Source organism: Silene latifolia, chromosome 2 (genome assembly GCF_048544455.1).
Source record: "Silene latifolia isolate original U9 population chromosome 2, ASM4854445v1, whole genome shotgun sequence".
NCBI lineage: Eukaryota > Viridiplantae > Streptophyta > Magnoliopsida > Caryophyllales > Caryophyllaceae > Silene > Silene latifolia.
This window is the reverse complement of record NC_133527.1, coordinates 72,199,819-72,222,701: the sequence shown is the minus strand read 5'-3', so window position 1 is coordinate 72,222,701 and position 22,883 is coordinate 72,199,819. Positions and strand designations below refer to the sequence as shown.

Here is a 22,883-nt window from a genome sequence, read left to right as displayed (position 1 = left end):
TTGTATTTTGGCATGGTCTAGAAAATTTTTAATATTAATTTTAATCTATAAGACAATTTATAATTATGTGAGATCTTTTTTATTTATCATCATGAATGTTATAAGAATATCAAATTTTTATAATGAAAAAATATACTCATGTGAGATCTTGTATTTGATTTATAGTCATGAATGCTATAAGAATATCAAATTTTTATAATTTTTAATAACGTGTAACTAAAGATATTCATGTTGCAAAATGTGCCTCGGCAAATGTGATAACGCAACTGTTACCTTTGGTTTAGAAGAAATGGAGTATATATTTATTACTCCCTTCATTCAAGACCAAATACAACTTTTTTTTTCACACTGTTTATGAACGAATATTATGATTTCTTACAATACGTAAGACAAAATATGGTCATGTGAGATCTGATCTTATTTGATTCACCTATAAAAGTACAATAAGAATATCAAAATTTTAATTTTTTTTATAATGTAAATTAAAGATATTTATGTTATAATTTGTGTCTCGGCAAGTGTGTAAAGGAAAATGTTGTATTTGGTCTTGAATGGAGGGAGTATTAGGTAGTATCCGCAAGCTTGTTTGAATATTTTATTATTATAATTGAAGAAAAGTATTATCATTGATATATGACAATCTATAAATATTATTAAAAGACTACCCTAAAAATGACCAATTAAAGCCACGTAGATAATGCCACATGCCAAAAATTTAATTGTGACATGGCAATAACCTATACAGTGTAAATTTACTAAATTAACCCTTTTATATATGCATAAAATGTATCAAAATGTCTAACAAAAATGTCATTATTATCATCATTATTCTTAAATAAATTAATACGACAAACACAAAAAATAAATTAATATAAACTTTTTATTTTCCACTTACAACTTTGATTATGAAACTATCATATTTATGTAACATATACTTCTTTTATTTAATGGTAGTATCTTATTAATCACCATTATTAGTAATTATGTTATGATAAATTTTTAATCTTCCCTTCATTCACAAAATTTTTCTTCTTCCTCCAAATAAATTGTTGAAATTAATAGGAGAATTAATTACAAAAATGATCTTATATAAATATCACACCAATCCTAATTTTCATTTTTATTACAAAAGTCGGTAGGTAAAAAATACATAGAGAACTAAATGTACTGTTTCGATTTTTATCCTTATTATGTTTTGAATTAATAGTTAGAATCTAATTTAGTTATTATTTTGTGTTTGTTTTCGTATTGCAGGAGGGTGACATACTCACAAATCAATAACATTACATGAAATTAGAAAATAATGGTAATGTTTACACTTTTCTTTTGGCTTGAATACTCTTTCATTTTTGTCGAGTTTTTCCTTTTTCTATTATAGTGTGTAATATAAAATGATAATATGAATCTCTGATACGTGGTGACATGTTATATCTATCTATAATCTATAAACAATATAAAAAGGCTAACTTGAACAATGTGACATGACATGTTCTTAAGCCATCTAAAACATACTGTATGTGACATCTCTTAAGTAAATTCCACTTATAATACCCTACCAAATTTAATTAGAGATTTTCATATATATATTTGCTTCTTAAATGTCAAAACAAATAATTGAGCAATTTAATTAAAAAAACTATCAACATTCTACCATTTACTCCGCTCATCTATGAGTTTGTTAATTCTACGTTTTTTTTAGGAAATTATTCCTACCGTTTAAAATTCCCATTTATTCCATTTTATTCCATTTAACTATAAGTCTTATTTATTTTATCATTTAAATTATTGACATCAATAGATAAACACTATTACATGTCGATATCCACCCTTTGCTCTACCAATTACATAGTAGTTTCTTCTTGGTTTTATTCAAACCAAACAATATATTTTGCAATGGAAGTTTTGTAGATTTTAAATGATGTCTTCCACATTACAAGCCAAATGCATTATGTGGCGCAAATTGTTATCGAGTTGAATGTTTATTGAAATTTGTTACTCCAATCGTAAAATTATCTTAACTTTTACTTCATTATTTACTTTGTAGGATTTTTTTGATGGGAATTCAAATACATCAATATATTATCTTCTAACTGAGGAGATTTAAGAGGTAAGTAATAGTATGTTCTATTTTGATATGATTATTGTTTAGTTTTTTTAGCAAGTAAAATTAACTTATTGATATATTACTTTGGATGATTGTGCCTTTTATTATATCATTTCTTGTCCTTATATGATTTCTTATTTTGTCAGGTTTATATGTTTTGAGGTGTTCAATGGTCGCTTCCTAAATCACCAAAACCTCGACTCTTTAAGTAATTTGTTAGCAAGTGTTTAGCGAAATTTGCTTACCACAATCGTAAAATTATCTTAACTTTTACTTTAGTATTTATTTTGTAGGACTTTTTTAATCGGAATTCAAATACACTGATATATTGTCTTCTAATGGTACAGATTTGAGATGTAAGCAGTGTGCATGTTTTATCTTGCCATGATTTTTGTTTGCGTTTTTTAACAAGTACGATTTGATATAGTACTCTAGATTATTGTGCCTTTAATTATTTCATGTCATGTCCTTATATGGTTTTTTTATTTTGTCAGGTGTATATATTTTGAGATGTTCGGATGAAAATGGTCACTTCCTAAATCCCCAAACCCCCGACTACGTAATTTGTGTGATTTTTTAGCGACTAATCCTTTTGATTGAATACAAAATTGATAGACGAAAACTTTTAGACTACTAGCTACTAAAGTGAGTTCGAGAATAAATGACAAAATTGTAATCCTTATTTTTTAAGGAAAAATTCGAAATTACTCCCTTATATGTACACTTTTTTCAAAGTTACTCCCTTATAAAACAAAATTTCAAAATTACTCCCTTATAAGAGGCTTCCGATCAAAAATTGCTACCAAGAGCAAAATCAAGTCATAATTAGATGTTAGTGATGAAATTACCCTTTGTTTATAACACAAATCTCATTACAGTTTACCGTAATTGACTATCGATTGACTCTCAAATATCATCAACCAAAATTAGTGGGTTAAAAGCAATTAACCTTAATCCGCCGGTTACTACTACTCTTTCGATCATTGCTAACTAGGTAAGTCCAACTGTAATTCTATTCTACTTTATAAATTGTTTATTCCGTTTGGATTTCCAATAGTTAACTTCAATTTCTTCCTACAAGTTCATTAATCACCTTTCTTTGCCAACTGGTTTGAGATTGATTCAACCAACAAAAATACTTACACCCGCGAGCCTTAGTAATGGATTGTAAATTTGGCAAGAAGTTAGCTTAGAATCTACAAGACCACAAAAGCACAACCTTGGACCATCACACCTACAATGAGAATTTGAGTGGGAATTAGAACTTGACATTGATTTAATATGTCATAGTAAATAAAGAGATGAAGGAATACAAAAGAGAGAAAAGAGGTGACAAGTGAGATGGAGGAAGAGAAGAGAGAGAAACGAGTGTAAGGAGAGAGAAGGAGGCAGAGAGTGATGAGGAGATTCGAGTAAAAAGAAGAGGGACAAACTGGGAAGGAAATTATAAGAAGTTTGAATTTAGTCGGAAAATACTTCTAATTATGACTTGAGTTAGGTCTTGGTAGCATTTTTTTATCGCAAGCCTCTTATAAGGGAGTAATTTTGAAATTTTGTTTTATAAGGGAGTAACTTTGAAAAAAGTGTACATATAAGGGAGTAATTTTGAATTTTTCCATTTTTTAATAATAATTTGTCTTATTGGAATTCCATCGCTCTTCGTATTTACTCTCAATAGCTTTTTTGGTATCTTTAAATGCTATAAGATCCTTTTATTTAGGTACGTTGTTAAAATTGTGACTTTATTTTAGTGATAAATTTTTCTAGTGATCTTAGTAATGTGAGATCCAACAAATTAAAGAGGAATCATTGCAATATAAACAAACTACTAGCTCAAAGACTATTTACTCCGTAACACAAATTATAGATATGAGACTTTTAATTTGCGTTAACAAAAATCATTTGTTGGGTGATAAATAAGATGTTTTTTTTTCACAGTAGGACTGTCTCAATTATTATAATATTAATATAAGAAAATTTTTGTAATTAATTTTCGCGTTAATTTCAACAATTTATTATAGGGAAGAAAAAAGATTTTGCGAATGAAGGGGTAGATAAAAAATTATGGTAACATAAATACAAAGTATAATAATGTTGAAGGAAAACAAAGAGGTCATCCCATTAAATTAAATAAATAAAGGTTAAATAAATAGGGTAGTTTAATAACAAAAGAGAGGAAAATAAAAAGTTTGTTTTAATTTTTTTTTTTTTGTGTTAGCAACTAATATTTCTAAAAAAAGTTCTACTTATTTGTTAAAATTTTATATAAATAAATAAATGTGTAATTTTTAAGTAGTACAATTTTTGAATAACTAAGTTTAACAATTATCAAAGAAAAAAATATAGATCATTTTCAATCAATATTTTATCATAATAAGACAGTTAAAAAAATTAGTATGAAAAAACTTAATCGATTCACTAACACGTTCAATTATGAAAAATTTAATTAAAATGTCAATTTTAATTATAAAATATGAAACTTATATGTGATCTGTAGAGTCTTGGAATTTTTTAACTCATGAAAATTTTATTGTACACAATTAATTTAATATATAAATAAGGATAAATTGATTATTACTCCCTTGTATAATTCGCTTTTTGAAACTTACTCCCTTATATAATTTTTTTTCGAAACTTACTCCCATAAAATATAACTCTTTTCAAATATTGCTCCCATTTAGTGATTTTGGTCAAACAAAAGAGAAATATTTCCTCCAAAATTTGAAATTTGGTACTAATTTTTCTTACATCTGACTATATTACCATTAGCCTTATTATATGCTTAATTTAAATCAACTCTTCCTCCCAAATTTGTTAAATCCTTTTCTCTTGGCCTCTCGATGTAGTTGAAGTATTCAATATAATGAGGCTAAAGACAATATAGTCATAAACAACAAAAGTTAGTACAAAATTTCAATTTTTAAATGGAATATTTTCATTTTATTGACTGAAGTCGTTAAATGGGAGCAATATTTGATAAATGTGACATTTTATGGAAATAATTTTCGGAAAAAAATTATATAAGAGAGTAAGTTTCAAAAAGTGAATTATATAAAGGAGTAATAATCAATTTTGGTAAGGAATTTTAAATTAGGATTATTATAATATTTATATAAGAATTTTTTTTGTAATTAATCTTCACATTAATTTCAACAATTTATTACAGGGAAGAAAAAAAATTTTGTTAATGAAGGTGAAGATAAAAAATAAATTATGGTAACATAAATACAAAGTATAATAATATTAAAGGGAAACAATATGTCATTTATTAAATAAAATAAATAAATGTTAAATAGGGTAGTTTAATAAGGGCCTTAATGGTGATTATTTATCACTGAAGCAAATAATATCACAACTAGTTCTATTACCCGTGAAATTCACGGGGTTAGCTGTATTGTCACGTTGGTGGTGTTATACAATCTCGGATTTACGGTCGCACTGAGCCCTATTGACAAAAAGGACTCGTGAGAATTTTTTTTATCAATCTATACTTATACTACCATAATATATTGTCAATATATTATCAATATATATTTTCTACAATTTACTAAACGTTTGCCGTGGATTATTAAGATTTTGCCACGAATATTGTTACGTTTATTAGTGTTTTCTCACGATTATTGTTATTATTGTTATTGTCTTCGATTTTGTTTAGCTATGTAATTAATTCAACCTAAAAAAAATTCAAAATAGATTTTTTTATATTTTTATTTGTGTACAATAATTCAAGGTAGATTGAATGGTTAGCATTATTTTGAAAGATTAGGGTGAGAATTATATTTGTGTTTAATATGAGATATATTGGCTTTAATTTTAAGTTTAATTTTTCTTAACAAATACTAATATTTATTGTGATTTAATTAGTGTTTAATGTTATGAGTTTTCAATTTTTTAAATAATAATGATGATGTGTCATGCTCTAATAGTCTTAAAGGTGAATGTTGAAAGCTAATATTTAGGCTTGCCTTTTTATATTATACTAGTTTTGTACCCGCGAAAATCGCGGACTTGTTCTATTTGTTCCATTTATCTGCTTTTGTTGGCGTCCATCTTTAACTAAAATATAAAATATTTTTTTAATCGCGAATAAGCTATAAACCAAACATTTGTAAATATTTACTTCTTTTACATTATTTTTCATGATCATAGTAATATAGATAGAAGTTTTAATTTGAATTTTATTTCCATATATTTTAATACATGTTAATATTATTCATGAATATTTTGTAGTCAACAATTTAATGTAGCTAATTTCATAACTATAAATGTTTGTTTAAATTTGTTTTTTTTTATATATTTATGATGTACGTCATAAATAATTAAGCTAAAAACGGCTGCGTCGTTAGGTCGATAAACAAAGCACTCCAAGATCGCGGTTACATATCTGATAGGTTTTTTTAAGAAAGTTAAATGGATACTATTATTTTAACTTTTCCTCAAAATCTATACTTTTTATCAAAAATATACATGTAAAATAGAGAATCTCGCCGATGATGAATGGTGATACTTTGTAAGCCAACTAAAAGAGTAAAAAATATGTTTTCTTTTTTCACATTTAGATCCAAACATGTAATCTCCACTTTTTAATAGCTTTCTCACAATCAATAATCTGCAAATTGAGATAGTTAAAATTAAAATTAAAATTAAATAAGCATCATCTTAATTACAAAACTAACTATACAACTTATTTAACGTTTAAAATTTTAAAATCTTAAAAGATAGAAATATGGAGTACTTTTAAGAAGACTATGAACGTTTGAATCACATGCACATATACACCTTATTTTTCACTGTTTCGTAAGTGTGCTAATTACAATATTTAAGATGGTTTTGAAATAAATCAAAAGTAACAATATGAGAAATTGTGAAGCTTTATAATCCAAGATATATTGAATTTTTCATTTACCACATATAAGACCTTTTAGCTACTATCTTTATTACTAATGAGGAATTATATGGATAAATTTTACGATTTAAATTTTAATAATGAGAGTAAATTCTTAATTTATTTTTGTAATTTAGTACATGATCTTATGGTTTCCACTAAAAGATATTATTAGTAACTTTATAATCCAAATTATTAGACTTTTTATTTACTACATATAAGACCTTTTAACTACTATCTCTATGGTTAATGAAGAGTTATATGGATAAATTGTACGATTTAAATGATGAGATTAAATTGTTAATTCATTAATATAATTTAAATCATGATTGGTATTATGATTTCCATCAAAAAATATTAGTAAATCTTATGAAGAATTTTAATAAATAAGTCTGATGTAGCCTTAATATTAACCAATACTATAAAAATGACATGTGAATTAAAATTAGATGTTTTAAGTAGCCTTTTAACAATATTGCATTTTTTTTTTACAAATCAGAGTTATACTAAGATCCTCTAAATTCGAATTAAAAACTAAAAATATTTGGTTTTTATATCAAGTGAGACAATTACGTACCAAATAAGTTTTAATATCATTAGAACATGGTTCAAGGACGGATATCAAGTTTTTGTTCAACTAAATCCTTCTGTTGCCTACACATTTCCCATGTAGTTTTTTTAACACACTATGTTAATATTATGAGAAGACAAAGGAAGCATCACCTACAAAAATGGAATAAGAAACAAACATACATTTAACGATAATTCAATTAATCTTGTAAGAGGGTTTACATAAAGATAGTATAAAATAAATCTACCACAAAGCGATATTAGTGGATAAATTACAAAAAAATTGTGCATTTTATAATAAGCTTATATAAATTACACAAACAAAACTCGTAGAACATACCTTATGTATAACGTAATTAACTGCACAATCCAGCTTTGCAATAATAAGAAAATTGTACCATTCCATCTGCAAAAATAAATCAAGGTGAGAAATACAAATTGACATCAATAAAAGTTATTTAAATAATACCAAATAAAACACAAATCTTATGTATGATATAACTTTATTTTTTTCACAAATGCAAATGATTAATAAAAATTATATGCAATGGAAAGTTTCAATAACATATGAATATGCCAAAAGCTTAGAAAAAGAGGGTAAAAAATAAAAGTGATTATTTAAAGACTTTACTTATATTAACTTAGCATCAAATAAGGAGTTAAATTTTAGGGGGAGAAAGGAATCATCAAAAAGGAAAAGGAAGAGCTAAAGAGAAAATGAAGAGTTAGAGATGAATAAAGGGTCATAAACGTGATAATAAATATTCTATCTTAATTCTATGAATGAATATTATTAATTAGTCACACATTATCAAATGAAATTTTCTTAGTGATTCTAGCTGTTGCATGTCTTATACATATGCTCAAGGTAGCCTATTTATATTATTGTATAGATATGACATGTAGATTATGATAGGTAATTTAGCATGCCTTTAAGTTAGATATATAGATTTTGTATTTAGATTATAGAGTTATTGATTTTACATACATAAATATGGAGCAAGGAGAAATGTAATGTAAAAGGTTTGTATGAGAGTGGTTTAAAAATTATCTTATGAAATTAAAATAAGACATATAGTTGATGGTTGATAGTTTAGCTTACTTTTTAATTATATTTATAGATTGTTATTATTATTAAATCCACTTTGCATGAGAGTGATTTAAAAATTAACCTATGAAATTAAAATTATCTAAATTTAGTTTTTTACCATTAATTATGAGAGTAACTTTTAAATGTGGAATTGATAATTTTTTTTTTCATGTGTACTATGCTAGTATTTCCACGTGGACTATGTTTTGCCACGTCACAATTAATTGTTGTCATGTCACATTTGTCTATGTGGCATTTAATGTCTAGCCTTTTAATAATATTTATAGATACATGTAAATGATTTAAAACTCAATTTCCAAAGTATTACTCCTTATATGGCTGTATCTCAATTTTACTGTTCATTTCCTCCAAAAAATTATCCTAAAATCAATGCACTCTTTTTAATTTTTGAATATCCAATAATATTGCATACTTCCTCCATTCAAATCCACTCTACTTATTTCTATTTTCTACACTATTCACAAGTGCACATTCATTCTCGATTTTCTCTCAATACATAAGTGAAAATATATTCATTTGTGATCTTGTTTGATTCGTCTTTACGAGTACATTAAAAATATCTAACTTTTATAATTTTTGCAAATACGTAGCTAACGATATTTACCGCGTAAAACACGCGTTGACAAACGTGAAAAAGTAAAGTGGTAGAGTGGAATTGAATGGAGGAAGTATATATTAACTTTCCCATATCCATTATAAGAGCACTGTCTCAACTCTCTTTAGTTAAAAGGATAAAGTAGTATGAAAGTTTGTGCTTAACACGTACAAAAATATAACGAAAACTAAAACAAGGTTCTAGGCTATCATCTAAATCTTAATTATTCACAAGATGTCAAGATCGAGTACATTGTACACATGACATCAAACAATAAACATAAGCGGAAAACCATAAATAGGTCCGTGAATTCTCACGGGTAACAAAACTAGTTAATATTTCTAAGGGGTGTTTGGTTGGAACTATTGGAATAGATTCAATCCATCTTAGTGTTTGGTTGAGGTATTTGAAATGGAATTAGATACCCAATGAATTCTAACTTCATTCCATCCCTTTGGAATGTCATACCCATCTATACACCAAGTTTCTAACTTCATTTCATCTTATTACTACAACTATATTCATTCCACTATCGAACCAAACACCAAACACATATGAGTAAGTATGGGTTCTAACTTCATACCTCTATGATATCACAATTCATTCCAGTACTTTGAACCAAACGACCCCTTAGTTAGAAATATAAATGGATTAATCTTTTTTAAAATATTAGTTTTTTTTAGGTTTAAATTCATAATTTTCAAATAAAATACATACAATTTTAATAATAAGTAATAGGTCATAGTTAGTTATGCATGATCAATGTTTATAAATAAGTATACAATAATTATTTGAGGATTATAATTAAAAAAAGAATCATCTTTTATCCCTTTCTCATGTATTTTATTACGCAAATGTCTAATATCACTAATTTTGTAGTGAATATTCATATGAATATCATGAGACATAGCACATACATTCTCGTTACTATATTGTCTATACCCACTTGAACTCGTGATATGTACTTCGACTTAGTATGTACATAATTTTTTGCGACAAAATTTGTTATTGTTAAAAACATACATATCAGAGAAGGTTTTTTCAATTTTTTTGTTATGTCGAATTTTGTTTACTCTTTGCCATATACACAGTATAGATTTAAGTAATATTTAATATCATATTAATTAAAATAACATGTATTCAAACAATTTAGTAATCAACATTAAGTTCTTAAATTAGATCATTTCATGATACTTTATTTCAAATCAATTAACAGTTGTTCAGAAGGGTTTGAATATAATTTTATGCAATTTTTTCATTTTTTGTTAACTATAACATATGATGCTTATGTATCAAATATATTGGGTACAAACTCAACTTATTCGAATGTTTTAGTTGTGCCTTGCATAGTTAGATGTGATATGTTCAAACATATTTATAAGAAAATTTCAAGTTTTTTTTTTTTTTGTACACAACTATATATAATGATATTTAAGATTTTACTTATAAATAAAATAGATTGAACTTTCTCAAGTATACTTTTGAGGTTTAACATCAATGTATTTTAAAATACAACGTATAAAATATTTAATTAAAATGCACTCTCTATCACTGTGTACATACATGCTCGTTATCACACTTTTTAAACTCTCATAAAATCTTATAGTTCCTCCATTCCAATCAATTCTGTACATTTGAGTAAAATATAACTCACATATATTCAACAAATGTATAGAATTGATTGGAATGGAGTAAGTATGTATTTAAGTCGTCACAATATAATTTGCTCATTCACACATTATAAAAAAATTATCTCTAAGTAGTTATCTCTAATTTTTTTTTAAATAGAACAACTCTTACGAATATATTTTGCTTGTCAGCTTAATGGATCTAATGATCTAAGTTTTATAACTTTAATTTCTCAAAATGTTTATTTTACTTGAACGTAAAACATTGTGAGACACTCCCTTGAAGCACCAATACATATCAAAATATTTCAATTAATATAACGGAAATTATATTTAATTGAAAGCAATTTTCGCAATATACGTAATGATTTACATTTTATATTTTTTATCAAGATATTTTTTAAATAAATTTAGAATCAAATAACCGTACTTATTTAATGTAATTAATAAATAACGTAATATTTATTAAACTATAATTAATACTTTGCTAAGATATATGTAGTATTTATTATGTTCATACTTAGTAATTAGTTGAAACTAATGACTATAATTAAGGTTGAAACGCCACGTGGTGCATCCACAACGTTTCAACCCAGTTTTTATATATAGTAGGCAGTATCCCGCGCTTCGCGTGACCTGTTTTAAAATTTTATTATTATTATTGAATAAAAATAATATAACCCATATATGACCTTTAATATTTTTACTAATAAATAAAAATAAAATAGATAAAAATTATTTTTTCTCAAATTTAATTTTTTAGGTTTAAGTTCAATGTTTTAAAATAAAATACATATAATTTTAATTAAAATTATTAAGTGATACTTAATTATGCATGATCAATATTTTATAAATAAATTTGTGACTGATCAAATATCATATTAACTAAAATAAAATTTATTCGAATAATGTAACAATCAACATTAAGTTCTCAAATTATATCATTTCACGATACGTTAAGCTCCAAATCAATTCATATTTGTTTAAAATGATGTGAATATAAATTTATGTAATTTTTAATTTTTTATGTATAACATATGATATTTATGTATCAAACATATAAGGTCCAAACTCAATTTATTCAAATGTTTTGATTGTGTCTTGCATGTGCTATGTGTCAAACATATCTATAAGAAATTTACACCTTTTGGTTTTTTTAAACAAATATATATAATGATGTTATGAGTTAACCTGTAAATAAAATAGGTTGAACTTTTCTCAAATATTATTTTTTGAGGTTTAACTTCAAAGTATTTAAAAGATAACATACTCCCTCCTATTTTCAATAACTCTCACTATTCATGGAGGGCACGAGAATTAATGGAGGGAGTATTATATGGTAAAGTATTGTAGAGGGGGTAGAAGCTTTGAGAGAGGGAAAGTATTGTGTGATATTATTGTAGGGTGAGGTGATTAAATAAGTATTGTTGTGGGGTAAGGTGATTAAAATAAGATAAAGTATGAGTATTGTGGGGTATTGTTGTGGGGTGGAGTGAATAAAATAAGTATAAAAGTTTGCCAAATAAGGAAATAGAGAGAGTAAGTAAATAGACGAAAAAGGAAATATGGAGAGTTATTGAGAATAGGAGGGAGTATATAATATTTAACTAAAAGTAATATTTAGTTAGTCATAATCAATATTTTATACTTGACGTATATACATATTCAATTGAAGATATTAAAGAAAAACTAGGTTTGTGACCCGTGAGATTCACGGGTTTATCTGTTTTAGTTTTGTTATTTTTATCGTATTGTTTATATTTGTCCGAGCAATCAGTTGATTCACTTGGAAAATATAGTCATGAAATAGCTCAAAGTTAGTTGGTTAATGCCTTATTTCTTTGACAATTTTGGTTTATTTTCAAAACTATATATTATATTTTAGTTGTTATTTTGATTAATATACTAAAAAACATGTGGTTTTAAAAAAAGTTACCTTTCAATGAGTTCAGTAATTCATGACACCATGTAAAAAAATTAAATGCTTTAAGGTTGCTTTTTGATTAGATTGTATAGATTTTATACTAAATTTTCTATGTAAAAGTTTGAACGTCGCTTTGTCTTCCGGCAAATAAAGTTAGTAAGTAAAGTCGAAAGGGCAAATTAATGCATAATATTGAATTATTTCTCTTTTTTTTTTCCTTCTTTTTTTGAGAATAATAAATCTCACAATGTAAGGAGCTTAAAACATATAAAATTATAAGGTTTTTTTATCTTCTCAATATTTTAATTGACATAAATCATATAGTAGCATACTTATGAACTTTAATTAATGTTAGTCTTACTATATATCATCTATACCAATTTGTCAAAAATTCTAAATTTTATATTTTTGCATAAATGATAAAATGAGTTAAATAATAGCATACTACAAATCTCATTGCAATCTCTTATGTGTTATAAGACATGCATTAGATAGTATGACATGTACGCATAAATATTATATAATAATTTACATTTAGCCATTATCTATGTCAATAAATTTTTTTGTCCAACTTGTTAATAAAATTGAGATCCTCGCAACTCCGATTTCATTCTATGAGAGTTATTTTTCAAAGGAAAAATGATGAATAAAAAAAACACATACCCCAATAAAACATACATTTTTTTTTTTTGCAAGAAAGGTATTTTCTCATATATTCCAAACAAGGGAGTACATAAGATTTCTTACAAGAGTATATCCCCTAAACTATACAATTACCAAAAAATGTATTAGAATTGTAGAGCCTCTATGATATCTTCATGTAGGATTTGGTGTGACTTGGTAAGGAGGATAAGATCAACACAATGTTGAATCTCCTTGATGAGAAGTGGGGCAAGACGTTCATAACCTTCAAAAATTCTTCTATTTCTTTCATGCCATAGACTGTAAACAGCTGAGGCTAAGCAACAAATGATCTTCTTATTCCTCCAATGCTTACAAGGAGTACGGTGAAGAGACCACAAGAGCAGACTGCGTAGTTGCAGGTTCTGAACATGAAGACCCATCCCAGTAAACAGACCACGCAGGACCTGTTTAGAGTAGCAACAGTGGAAAAAGAGATGACGAGAACTTTCAGCTTGGAGTTTACATAAGCAGCATCTATTAGGTAGACAAATACCCCGAGTACTGATAAGATCCAAAGTAGCAAGTTTTCTCTGGACTGCAAGCATAAGGATAATTCTGTGTCTGGGCAAGAGGGAGTTGTCCAGCAAAGGTTTGAAGTAATTTTGAGTCTGGTAATGCTGTCTGATAAGATTGTAAGCCTTGAGTAGAGAGAATTTACCCTTTACAACACAACTGTGTAGAGAAGTTTTAGCTTGTTGCAGGGTACCAGAAAGAGTGACAAAAGCATCTTTGGTAAGAATAACACCCCTTAGACTGTCAGAGAAATAGTCATGGATGGAGAGATCCCAGATGGAGACATCATTTAGGTAGTAATTAGTGACCCATTCCACCCAGATAGAGCCCTGTCTAAGATCCAAAAGCCATAACCATTTGAGCATACATGCCTGATTCCAAGTAGAGAGGTCAGTAACCTGAAACCCACCTTCAAGCCAAGGAGCACAAATACTTTTTCAGCTCTTGAACACCATTTTCCTGCCACCCTTACATCCCCAGAAGAATTGCTTACAAAGGGAGGATATGAGGTTGCAAATGTTCTTGGGCAAAAGAAGGCTACCACACTAGAAGTTGCCAATACCAAAAACAATGGAATTCAGGACCTGTAGCTTACCAGCATAAGAAAGTAAGTTGGTGGTACAGCTATGAAGATTCTGAATTTTTTGAATCAGAGGGGCAAACATAAGAGTAGTGAGCCTGGAAGGGTGAATAGGGATACCAAGGTATCTAAAAGGAAGGCTCCCTCAGTAAGACCAATGGCATCCAGGATTTGCTGCTTGATATCAGGATCCACACCCCCAAAATAAGTTTCAGATTTATCAAAATTAATTCTAAGTCCAGACCAGCTAGAGAAGAGTTGAAGAACCTCAGCACTTTCCTCGGGACAGAAGGGACATCACCCCTAGTGAAAATCATGAGGTCATCAGCAAAGATCAAGTGTGTGAGATCCAACTTAGCACATTTAGGGTGGAAAGAGACATTAGGGTCCCTACGCATGACCCTGAGAACACGTGAGAGGATTTCCATGCATAGCACAAAGAGTAAAGGGGAAAGAGGGTCACCCTGTCTAACCCCACTTTTCCCTTTGAAAAAACCATGGTGAGAACCATTGACTTTGAGAGTATACCAGGGGCCAGTAACACATCCCATAATCCATTTAATGAAAGGAGGTGGGAAGTTAAGAGCACCAAGCATATCCTGAATAAAGGGCCACTGAATGGAATCAAAAGCTTTACTAACATCAACCTTTAGTAAACATCTTGGAGTAAGGAATTTTCTGGAATACCCTTTAATGAGACTCTGAGTGAGCATGACATTACCATGAAGGCTTCTACCAGAGATGAAGGCAGCCTGTTCTTTACCAACAAGCTTGTCCATGACTCCTTGAAGCCTCACAGTCAAGACTTTACTAATGGTTTTATAAATGATGGAGCAACAGGAGATGGGTCGAAAGTCCTTGACACTAGAAACAATCTTCTTTTTAGGGATAAGGGTTATGAGAGAGACATTAGCTTGTTTAGGCATGAAGCTGGTCTTGAAAAAATCCAGGACAGCCAAACAAAAGTCATCAGCAATGATATCCCATGCAGCTTTGAAAAATCCTGAAGAGAAGCCATCAATACCAGGACTCTTGGAAGAGTGAATAGAAAAAAGAGCAGACTGTATCTCAGTCCTAGAGATGGGAGCAATGAGAGTAGCCTGATCCAGGTCAGATAAGCACTGACCATTAGGTATAAAACTGGGATCAATAGGGTGAACAGCAGAAGAACCCAAAAGCTGTTGATAGTAATCAACAAAAGCTTCCCCAACATCATGTAAGCCACTGAGTAAGGAGCCATGAATGTCCTGAATTTCCCCAATATATTGGCTCTGCTGTCTCTCTTTAATTTTTGCAAAGAAAAACTTAGAGCAAGAATCATTATGCTCAATATCATGAACTTTAGCTTTTTGAATTAGAATTTTTGTTTCAGCCTCCTTAAGAGCCCAAAGTTCATGAGAGGCAATCTTTTCCTTAAGAATAAGGTCTTTAGAAAGAGGAGATTGTTGTAAGTCAAGGAAACATTGGTTAAGCTCAGCCTGTTTCAGTTTGACTCTGGTACTTATGTTAGAAAAATGAGCTAGATGCAGAGCAGACAAGGACTTCTTTGTGTTCTTAAGTTTTGCCATAAGCCTATGCATAGAATTACCCACAGGTGAGATTTGCCAAGCCTCAGCAACCTTGGATAAGAACTCAGGATGATCAATCCAACAGTTAAGGAACTTAAACTGTTTCTTAGGGAGAGGATCATTAGAGAAGGAAAGAAGGGCAGGGCAGTGATCAGAAATGCCAGGAGGAAGGAACTGAGCAGTAGTTTGAGTAAAAGAGATAAGCCAGTCAGCATTAATCAGGACCCTGTCTAATTTAGAGTAAACCCTGGTGGTGACCTCTTGTTTATTAAACCAGGTAAAATCAATACCTGATCCATGCATATCATCCAGACCACACTCAGATAAGCAGGAGTTAAAGTCAGTCATGTCAGTGAGATCAGGAGGAGTATTACTAATCTTTTCATGAGCATATCTTACAACATTGAAGTCACCCATAACCACCCAAGGACCAGTCTGATGGGATTGCTGGATCAGACTATTCTAGAGGGATTGTCTAGCCATAGGACAATTACTACCATAGACAACAGATAAATGAAAAGATCCGCGGAGGCAAAGTCTTCGAACAAAGCAATGAACTACCTGAGCATGTTCCTGCAGAACAGAAACCTTAGTAGTAGAAGTATCCCAGAGAAGCCAAATCCTCCCATTGTGATGCATATTGTAATTGCAAAAGTTACTGTACTTTTTGAACTTGGATCTTAAAATCCTATGAGATTTATTGAGTTTAACCCTAGTCTCAAGGAGACCCAGGATATCAATTCTATTATGCTGAAGAAAGTTAACCACCTCTAAATGCTTCACCAATTTGTTGAACCCCCTAATATTCCAAGTAGACACAATCATGGAACAATAGGAGGGGGGGGGGGGGGATCATCCACTAACTGGCCCTCTTCCAAGGAAGACTGCTCAGAGGTAGAAGCCACGACACTATACTTGTTAGGAGAGCAAGGCACCTGAACAGTAGTGTTTCCAGAAGTAAGAACATCATAACCAGGAGTCACACAGACCATCTGAACAGTGGAACCCTCTACACAGGAGACCTGACCTAGCACACTGCATTCTGAGTGCTTTACAGCATCCACAGATGGAGAGACAGTCTGACCAACCAGAGGGGGGGAACCTAGCACATGGCATTCTGAGTTAGCCCCCTCAAGAAGGACAGTTGACTCAACAAGCTGAGGAGCTGAGGTACCACCTAGCAAGTGGCATCCTGAGTTAGGGAGCTATATAGAGGGACCAAGGACAGGGTCAGTGGTTGCAGGTTTAGATACCTGCTTCCCAGATTTCTTCTTTCTACCAGATCCAACAGGAGGATCATGCACAATAGTAACAGAATTAGTATCATAGGCAATAGCAACAGAGCCAGGAGTCACACTGGTCACCTGGTCAGTGGGAGCCACCACACATGAGGGAGGGTCAGTGACAGGTGAGACAGTGGTTACAGGTTTAGAGACCTGCTTCCCAGCATGCTTCTTTTGGCCAATCACCCCAGGTGGTCCATGTGCCTTTTGGGCAATGGTAGTGCTTTTGGGAGCATCAGCCTGGGCAGGTCTATTCCTTTTGCAGTTGCTGTCAGTATGTCCAAGCTTGAAACAGGTTTTGCAATAATAAGGAAGCCATTCATAGACAATCCTTTGAGAAGAGTGACCAATGAAAGGAGCATTGATGTCAATATGGTCAGGAAGATCTTTGGAAATGTCCACTTCAACAAGTATTCTAGCAAAGGAGAGCCTAGCTTTGCAAGTAGTGTGAAGATCAGCAAACAAAGTTTTACCAATCTTGCTAGCCATCTTACTGAGAATAGAATCAGTCCACATATAGGGATCTAAATCAGGAAACAAGATCCAGACAGGAACAATGGTTACACATTCCATAATACAAGAGAAATGGGGAGAACATTGCTTAAGTACAAGAGAATTAGAACCAATCTTCCAAGGACCACCCCTAAGAACAGCATTCATGGCTTCCTCAGAGTCAAACTTAAAGCTAAACCATCCTTTTTTAAAGTATTGAACAAGGGGAAGAGGGCCAAAGTTCCAATGTTTTTGGGTAAACTCAGAGACAGTTTGCTGTGAGGGTTTAGCCCCAAGAACATTGCCCATAAGGGTAAATTTCCACTTAGCAATTTCATCCTGAACCTCATCCAGATGAATATCAATTTCTGAAGAATTGGCACTATCCTCATCAAAGAACAAACTCATACCAATATTCTTACTCTTAGTAACTTCTGCCCAATTTCGACCCATAGGTTTAGGTTTTGGAACAATAGGTGTAGGAACACCCGCAACTGGCTGAGTAGAAACAGGACTAGACGATACTGGAGTAATAACAGGAACAGTTGAAGGTACAACAATGGCGACCCCTGTTTTCGGAGAATTGGGTAAAACTGACCCAGACAAAACCTGACCGGAATTGTGAGGATTTGGAACATTCTTAGTTAACACAACACTAGAGGAAGCCATAGGAGAAGTAAAGGCACCAATTAATTCGTCATTAAGAATTCTAGGGGAGCGACGACAAGAACGATCAATGGGGGAATTGGGACGAGAAAGTGAGAAATCAGTACCATTAAAGTCGGAAACTAGCAGAGAATCAGAAGAAGATCGAGATTTGGGTGGGCGGCCTCTCCCTCGAGCCATGGAGGAGAAGGAAGCAACAATGGCGTCCAAGCTCGTTGAGAGAAAAATCTCTCTAATCGACTAGAGAGAGAAGCGGTTTTGATATTATTTATGAACCTAAAAACAATTAGTCATTCATATTCATGTAGTCAATTTTGTAGTTAGTTTATAACATAGTATTGAGTGGAATGGAGGGAATATTTGTTTAAGCAATTCTAGTATTTCTCTTCTTCAAATAGTCTTCTTTCTCCAATGAACTATCCAAAAAAATCCACTAAGGGATTAATAAAAAATAAAATGGTGGAATTTGATTTATGTAATATTAACCTTATCGTTATTAATTTAAGTTTTCCCTTAAATAATGTAAGAAATAGGGTATTGAATCATAAAGATGTAAGTATATTTACCTATGAATAACACAACTCCACAAATCTTGATAGCTCCTAAATGAGAACAAAACAACATATATGTGAAGGTTAAAAATGTGAAGATTACTTCATAACTAATGGAACTTAAAAATAAGTAAATAAATTATTAATTTAAAACCTTAGTACAATTACCTTGATGTTGATACAATGATAAGAACGATTATTGACACATATATATAATTCTTTTGGCGACGGGGGTAAAAAAATATTCGCTTAAATTTCGGCTCACAAATGTTGTCTTCCATCAAACATTTATAGCCAAATGAGGATGCGTTTTATGACTTTTGGTTTTTTTTATTATTATTACCAAATTTAATATATACATAAATATGTATAAATGTTTATGACTTTTGAGCATTCATTTTCGTTATTAGCAAATTTAATATAAGCATAAATATATAGTAATGAGAAATGAAATATAAATGGTTTACTTTTTTTTCCTTTTTTTTTTTTTTTTTTTTTTTTTTACAAAATCCACATTGCATGAGAATTGTTTAAGGAGTTATCTTACGAACTAAAAAATGGTAGATATTTTGTCTTCCCTTTAATCATATTTATAGATTTACATATGTATTCAATTTAATTTAGTTGAGCAAATTTATTGCAATAATATTTAAAATGGAGTTGCACATATAAATAATTTAAAATTAAAGTGATGTAAATTTTTATTTTTCGTTTAACCAATTGCAGTTTTAAAAATTAAAATGTCAATGTTTAATGTTAAGTATGTTATTATTTGCCCTTAATATTTACAGATTTTTTTATTACTTCATAAACGGCGTAAAATTAGATTTATGTGATATTTATTTGTTACTTAAAATATTCTAAGAATAAACGTAGAAATTTAAAATTTAGAATGAATTTTGATTTTTAATTGTTTTTTAATTTATCTAGAAATTAAAAAGGCCAAAATTTAATGTTTGTTATGCTAATTTATTTTTTATGTAAATATTTTTTAATTTGTGTATCCTTTTAAATGGATAATTATGAATTACCCTCTTAATTAAACACGTCATATTACATGGAGGGTTGGTGACGTGGAATTTTGGTAATGCAAGGTGGCATTTAGTAATGCGAGGTGACATTGTCTACGTGGCTTTTAAGGTTTACCCTTTTAATAATATTTATAGCTGTAACGTATTTTCTACGTTTTCATGTCGTTTATAATAGTATATTACTTGATAATCATTACTTTTATTTTGATTATTCAAATGCACACGCGATTAGGGATGGTAATGGATCGGATTAGATCGGGTTGCAAGATCCAAAGCCGATCTACTTACTTATTGGATCACATATCCATATCCATATCCGATCCATATCTAAAATTTTAAAATCCATACCCGATCCATTATACTTTTTCCAAACCCATACCCACTCCAAATCCATACCCGATCCACCATATAATCCAAAACCCATTCCGAAACTTGATTTGACTATATAAAAAATTAATCTTATATGATAAAATTGAAATTTCAAGTTTAATAAAGCCTAAATTTTCAAAACGGGTATGAATGGACCGGGTTTGGATTTGGTTCGAGTTTTCCAATAGTGGATATGGATATGGGTTTTTTAATAGTGGACCGGGGATGGGTTTTAAAGGGTGGGTTTGGATTGAAGTTTTTCCTTCGGTTCGATTCGGGTTCGGTTCATTTGGGCCATAATTGCCCTCCCTACTCGCGATCACTGTGTACATACATACTTGTACACATACTCGTTATCACACTATTTAAACCTATCAAAATCTCATATGTATTTCAATTTCTCGCAATATAATTTTTTCCATTCCCACACTTTAAAAGCTTATCCGCGAAAATGGTAATTAAGCCCCTTAACTTTGTTCAGTTGTGAAATTAGGCTCCATAAGTTTCATGAAGCAATCAAGCCCCTTAAGTTTCACCAAAAGTGAAATTCAACTCCATTTTCTAAATTTTCACAAAATTTTTATATTAAAATCATTTTATATTAGTATTAATGTAACACCCCCTTCTTACCCGGCCAAGGTAACTAGGAAATGTTACCATCTCGGTTTCCCGAGGCAGTGAAATCAGAATTACAATTAAGAAAGTTCATTAAATAAATAACAAGTTTAGTGATTACAACATAAACTAATGAAGAAAGTGAATTATACAAATTACAAGTCGACTACCACCTATGTCATCTATGCAACGCTACTCGACTCCGAGTCCAAGGCGCGACCCAAATCCCGATCACGTCAACAAGTAAACCTGTACTTAACCTGCTCCCCATATGATCAAAAATATCATATGGATCGACACAGGCCACCCCGGAAATAGGTGACAATTACACAGACATACAAACGTCAGTTTCAATAAACAAAGTGTGACACAACTCAAAGTATGTGAGCATGCAACATGACTATAATATGAATGAACCGCTATCAAACAACTACCACCACGGTACCGGGACACGCCCAGACATACCAACAATCACACTGGTACCGAGACACACCCAGACATACCAACAACCACAAACAGGTATCGGGACACGCCCAGACGTACCGGGTCCAGAAGCCAACCGGATCCCCTGCCAGTCGTCGTGTCTCAACAACACGAGTCCCTCCGTAACTCAAGTCATTAATGTGCACATCCCTCTTGGAGTGGGAAACTCCAAGAGGCGACCCGAGCGTGAGACGGTCTCCCAACCTCCTCACGACTCCATAACAATAAGTAAGCCACCATGTCCTCCGACATACAAGACAATACAATAAATGCAAAATACCGTATAACATGCCAATTACCGACTCATTCAATGCAAATGAATGACATATGACTCATTTAACAATTAGACAAATTATTGAACCTGAGTAGGATAAACTTACCTTTTAGCATACTTCGTAAGCAATCCGGCCAAAAATAATTTTCCACAAAAATCGTCACCTAAATATAATAATTAAATATATTTAATTACTAACTAATATAATTAAATTAAATACGAATTTAATTAATTAATTAATAACTCGTCTTAAGCTATTTAAAACCCCGACTCATACCCGTCCTTCCTTCTAACCCGATAACCACCATACCCCGCTGCCAGCGTGGACCATCACCACCAGCTATGGTGGTCCACGGCTAACCCACAGCCACCACGGTGCCCTTCTCACGACAACATCAACACAACAATCACCAACTCGCACCACACACACAACCACCATGAGCCGCCATTGCCACCACCACCGTGGCCTCCCCTGACCACGGTGGACCCTACCACTAGCCCACAACCAACGGCAGCCACCACATGAGCCGACATCCACAACAACAACAACAACAAACAAAAACCAACCCGTTCCCCCTCTTTGACTCACCAAAACAGCCTTATACCGCCACCTATGCCGCTACCCACGACAACCCACTAACTCCCCTCACAACCCCCTACAACCACCGCCCAAAACCACCCCAAGTCAGGCCCAAGATGGCGGGTAAAACTCAGTCCAAAGACCGGTACAAAACAGCAACTATGGTCACTTTTAGATCTCGGTCAAACTCGAGATTTGGTGGTCAATGGCTCGGTCAAAGACGGTTAGAAATGAGTCGGGATTAAGGCGGGTCGATGGTATAAATTAAATAATAAATAAACTAGTTTAAGGCGGTTTTACCTTACGATCTCGAGGTGGAGAGACAAAATCTTCTCCTCTTCTAAACTCTCTCTTTTCTCTCTTATTTGTGTGATGGA

The 22,883-nt window shown here is 31.1% G+C and overlaps 1 protein-coding gene across 1 annotated transcript; it reads right to left on the bottom strand.

Moving 5' to 3' along the window:
• Window positions 1-13,605: 13,605 nt before the first annotated feature.
• On the bottom strand, window positions 13,606-18,783 carry LOC141640956 (uncharacterized). Its single transcript, XM_074449635.1, has 6 exons — window positions 17,416-18,783; window positions 17,027-17,367; window positions 16,724-16,961; window positions 14,750-16,624; window positions 14,577-14,649; window positions 13,606-14,423 (listed from the first exon to the last, which is right to left on the bottom strand). Exons 1-6 carry the CDS (start codon window positions 18,781-18,783, stop codon window positions 13,606-13,608), a joined length of 4,713 nt encoding a protein of 1,570 aa, XP_074305736.1.
• Between the last annotated feature and the right edge of the window lie 4,100 nt (window positions 18,784-22,883).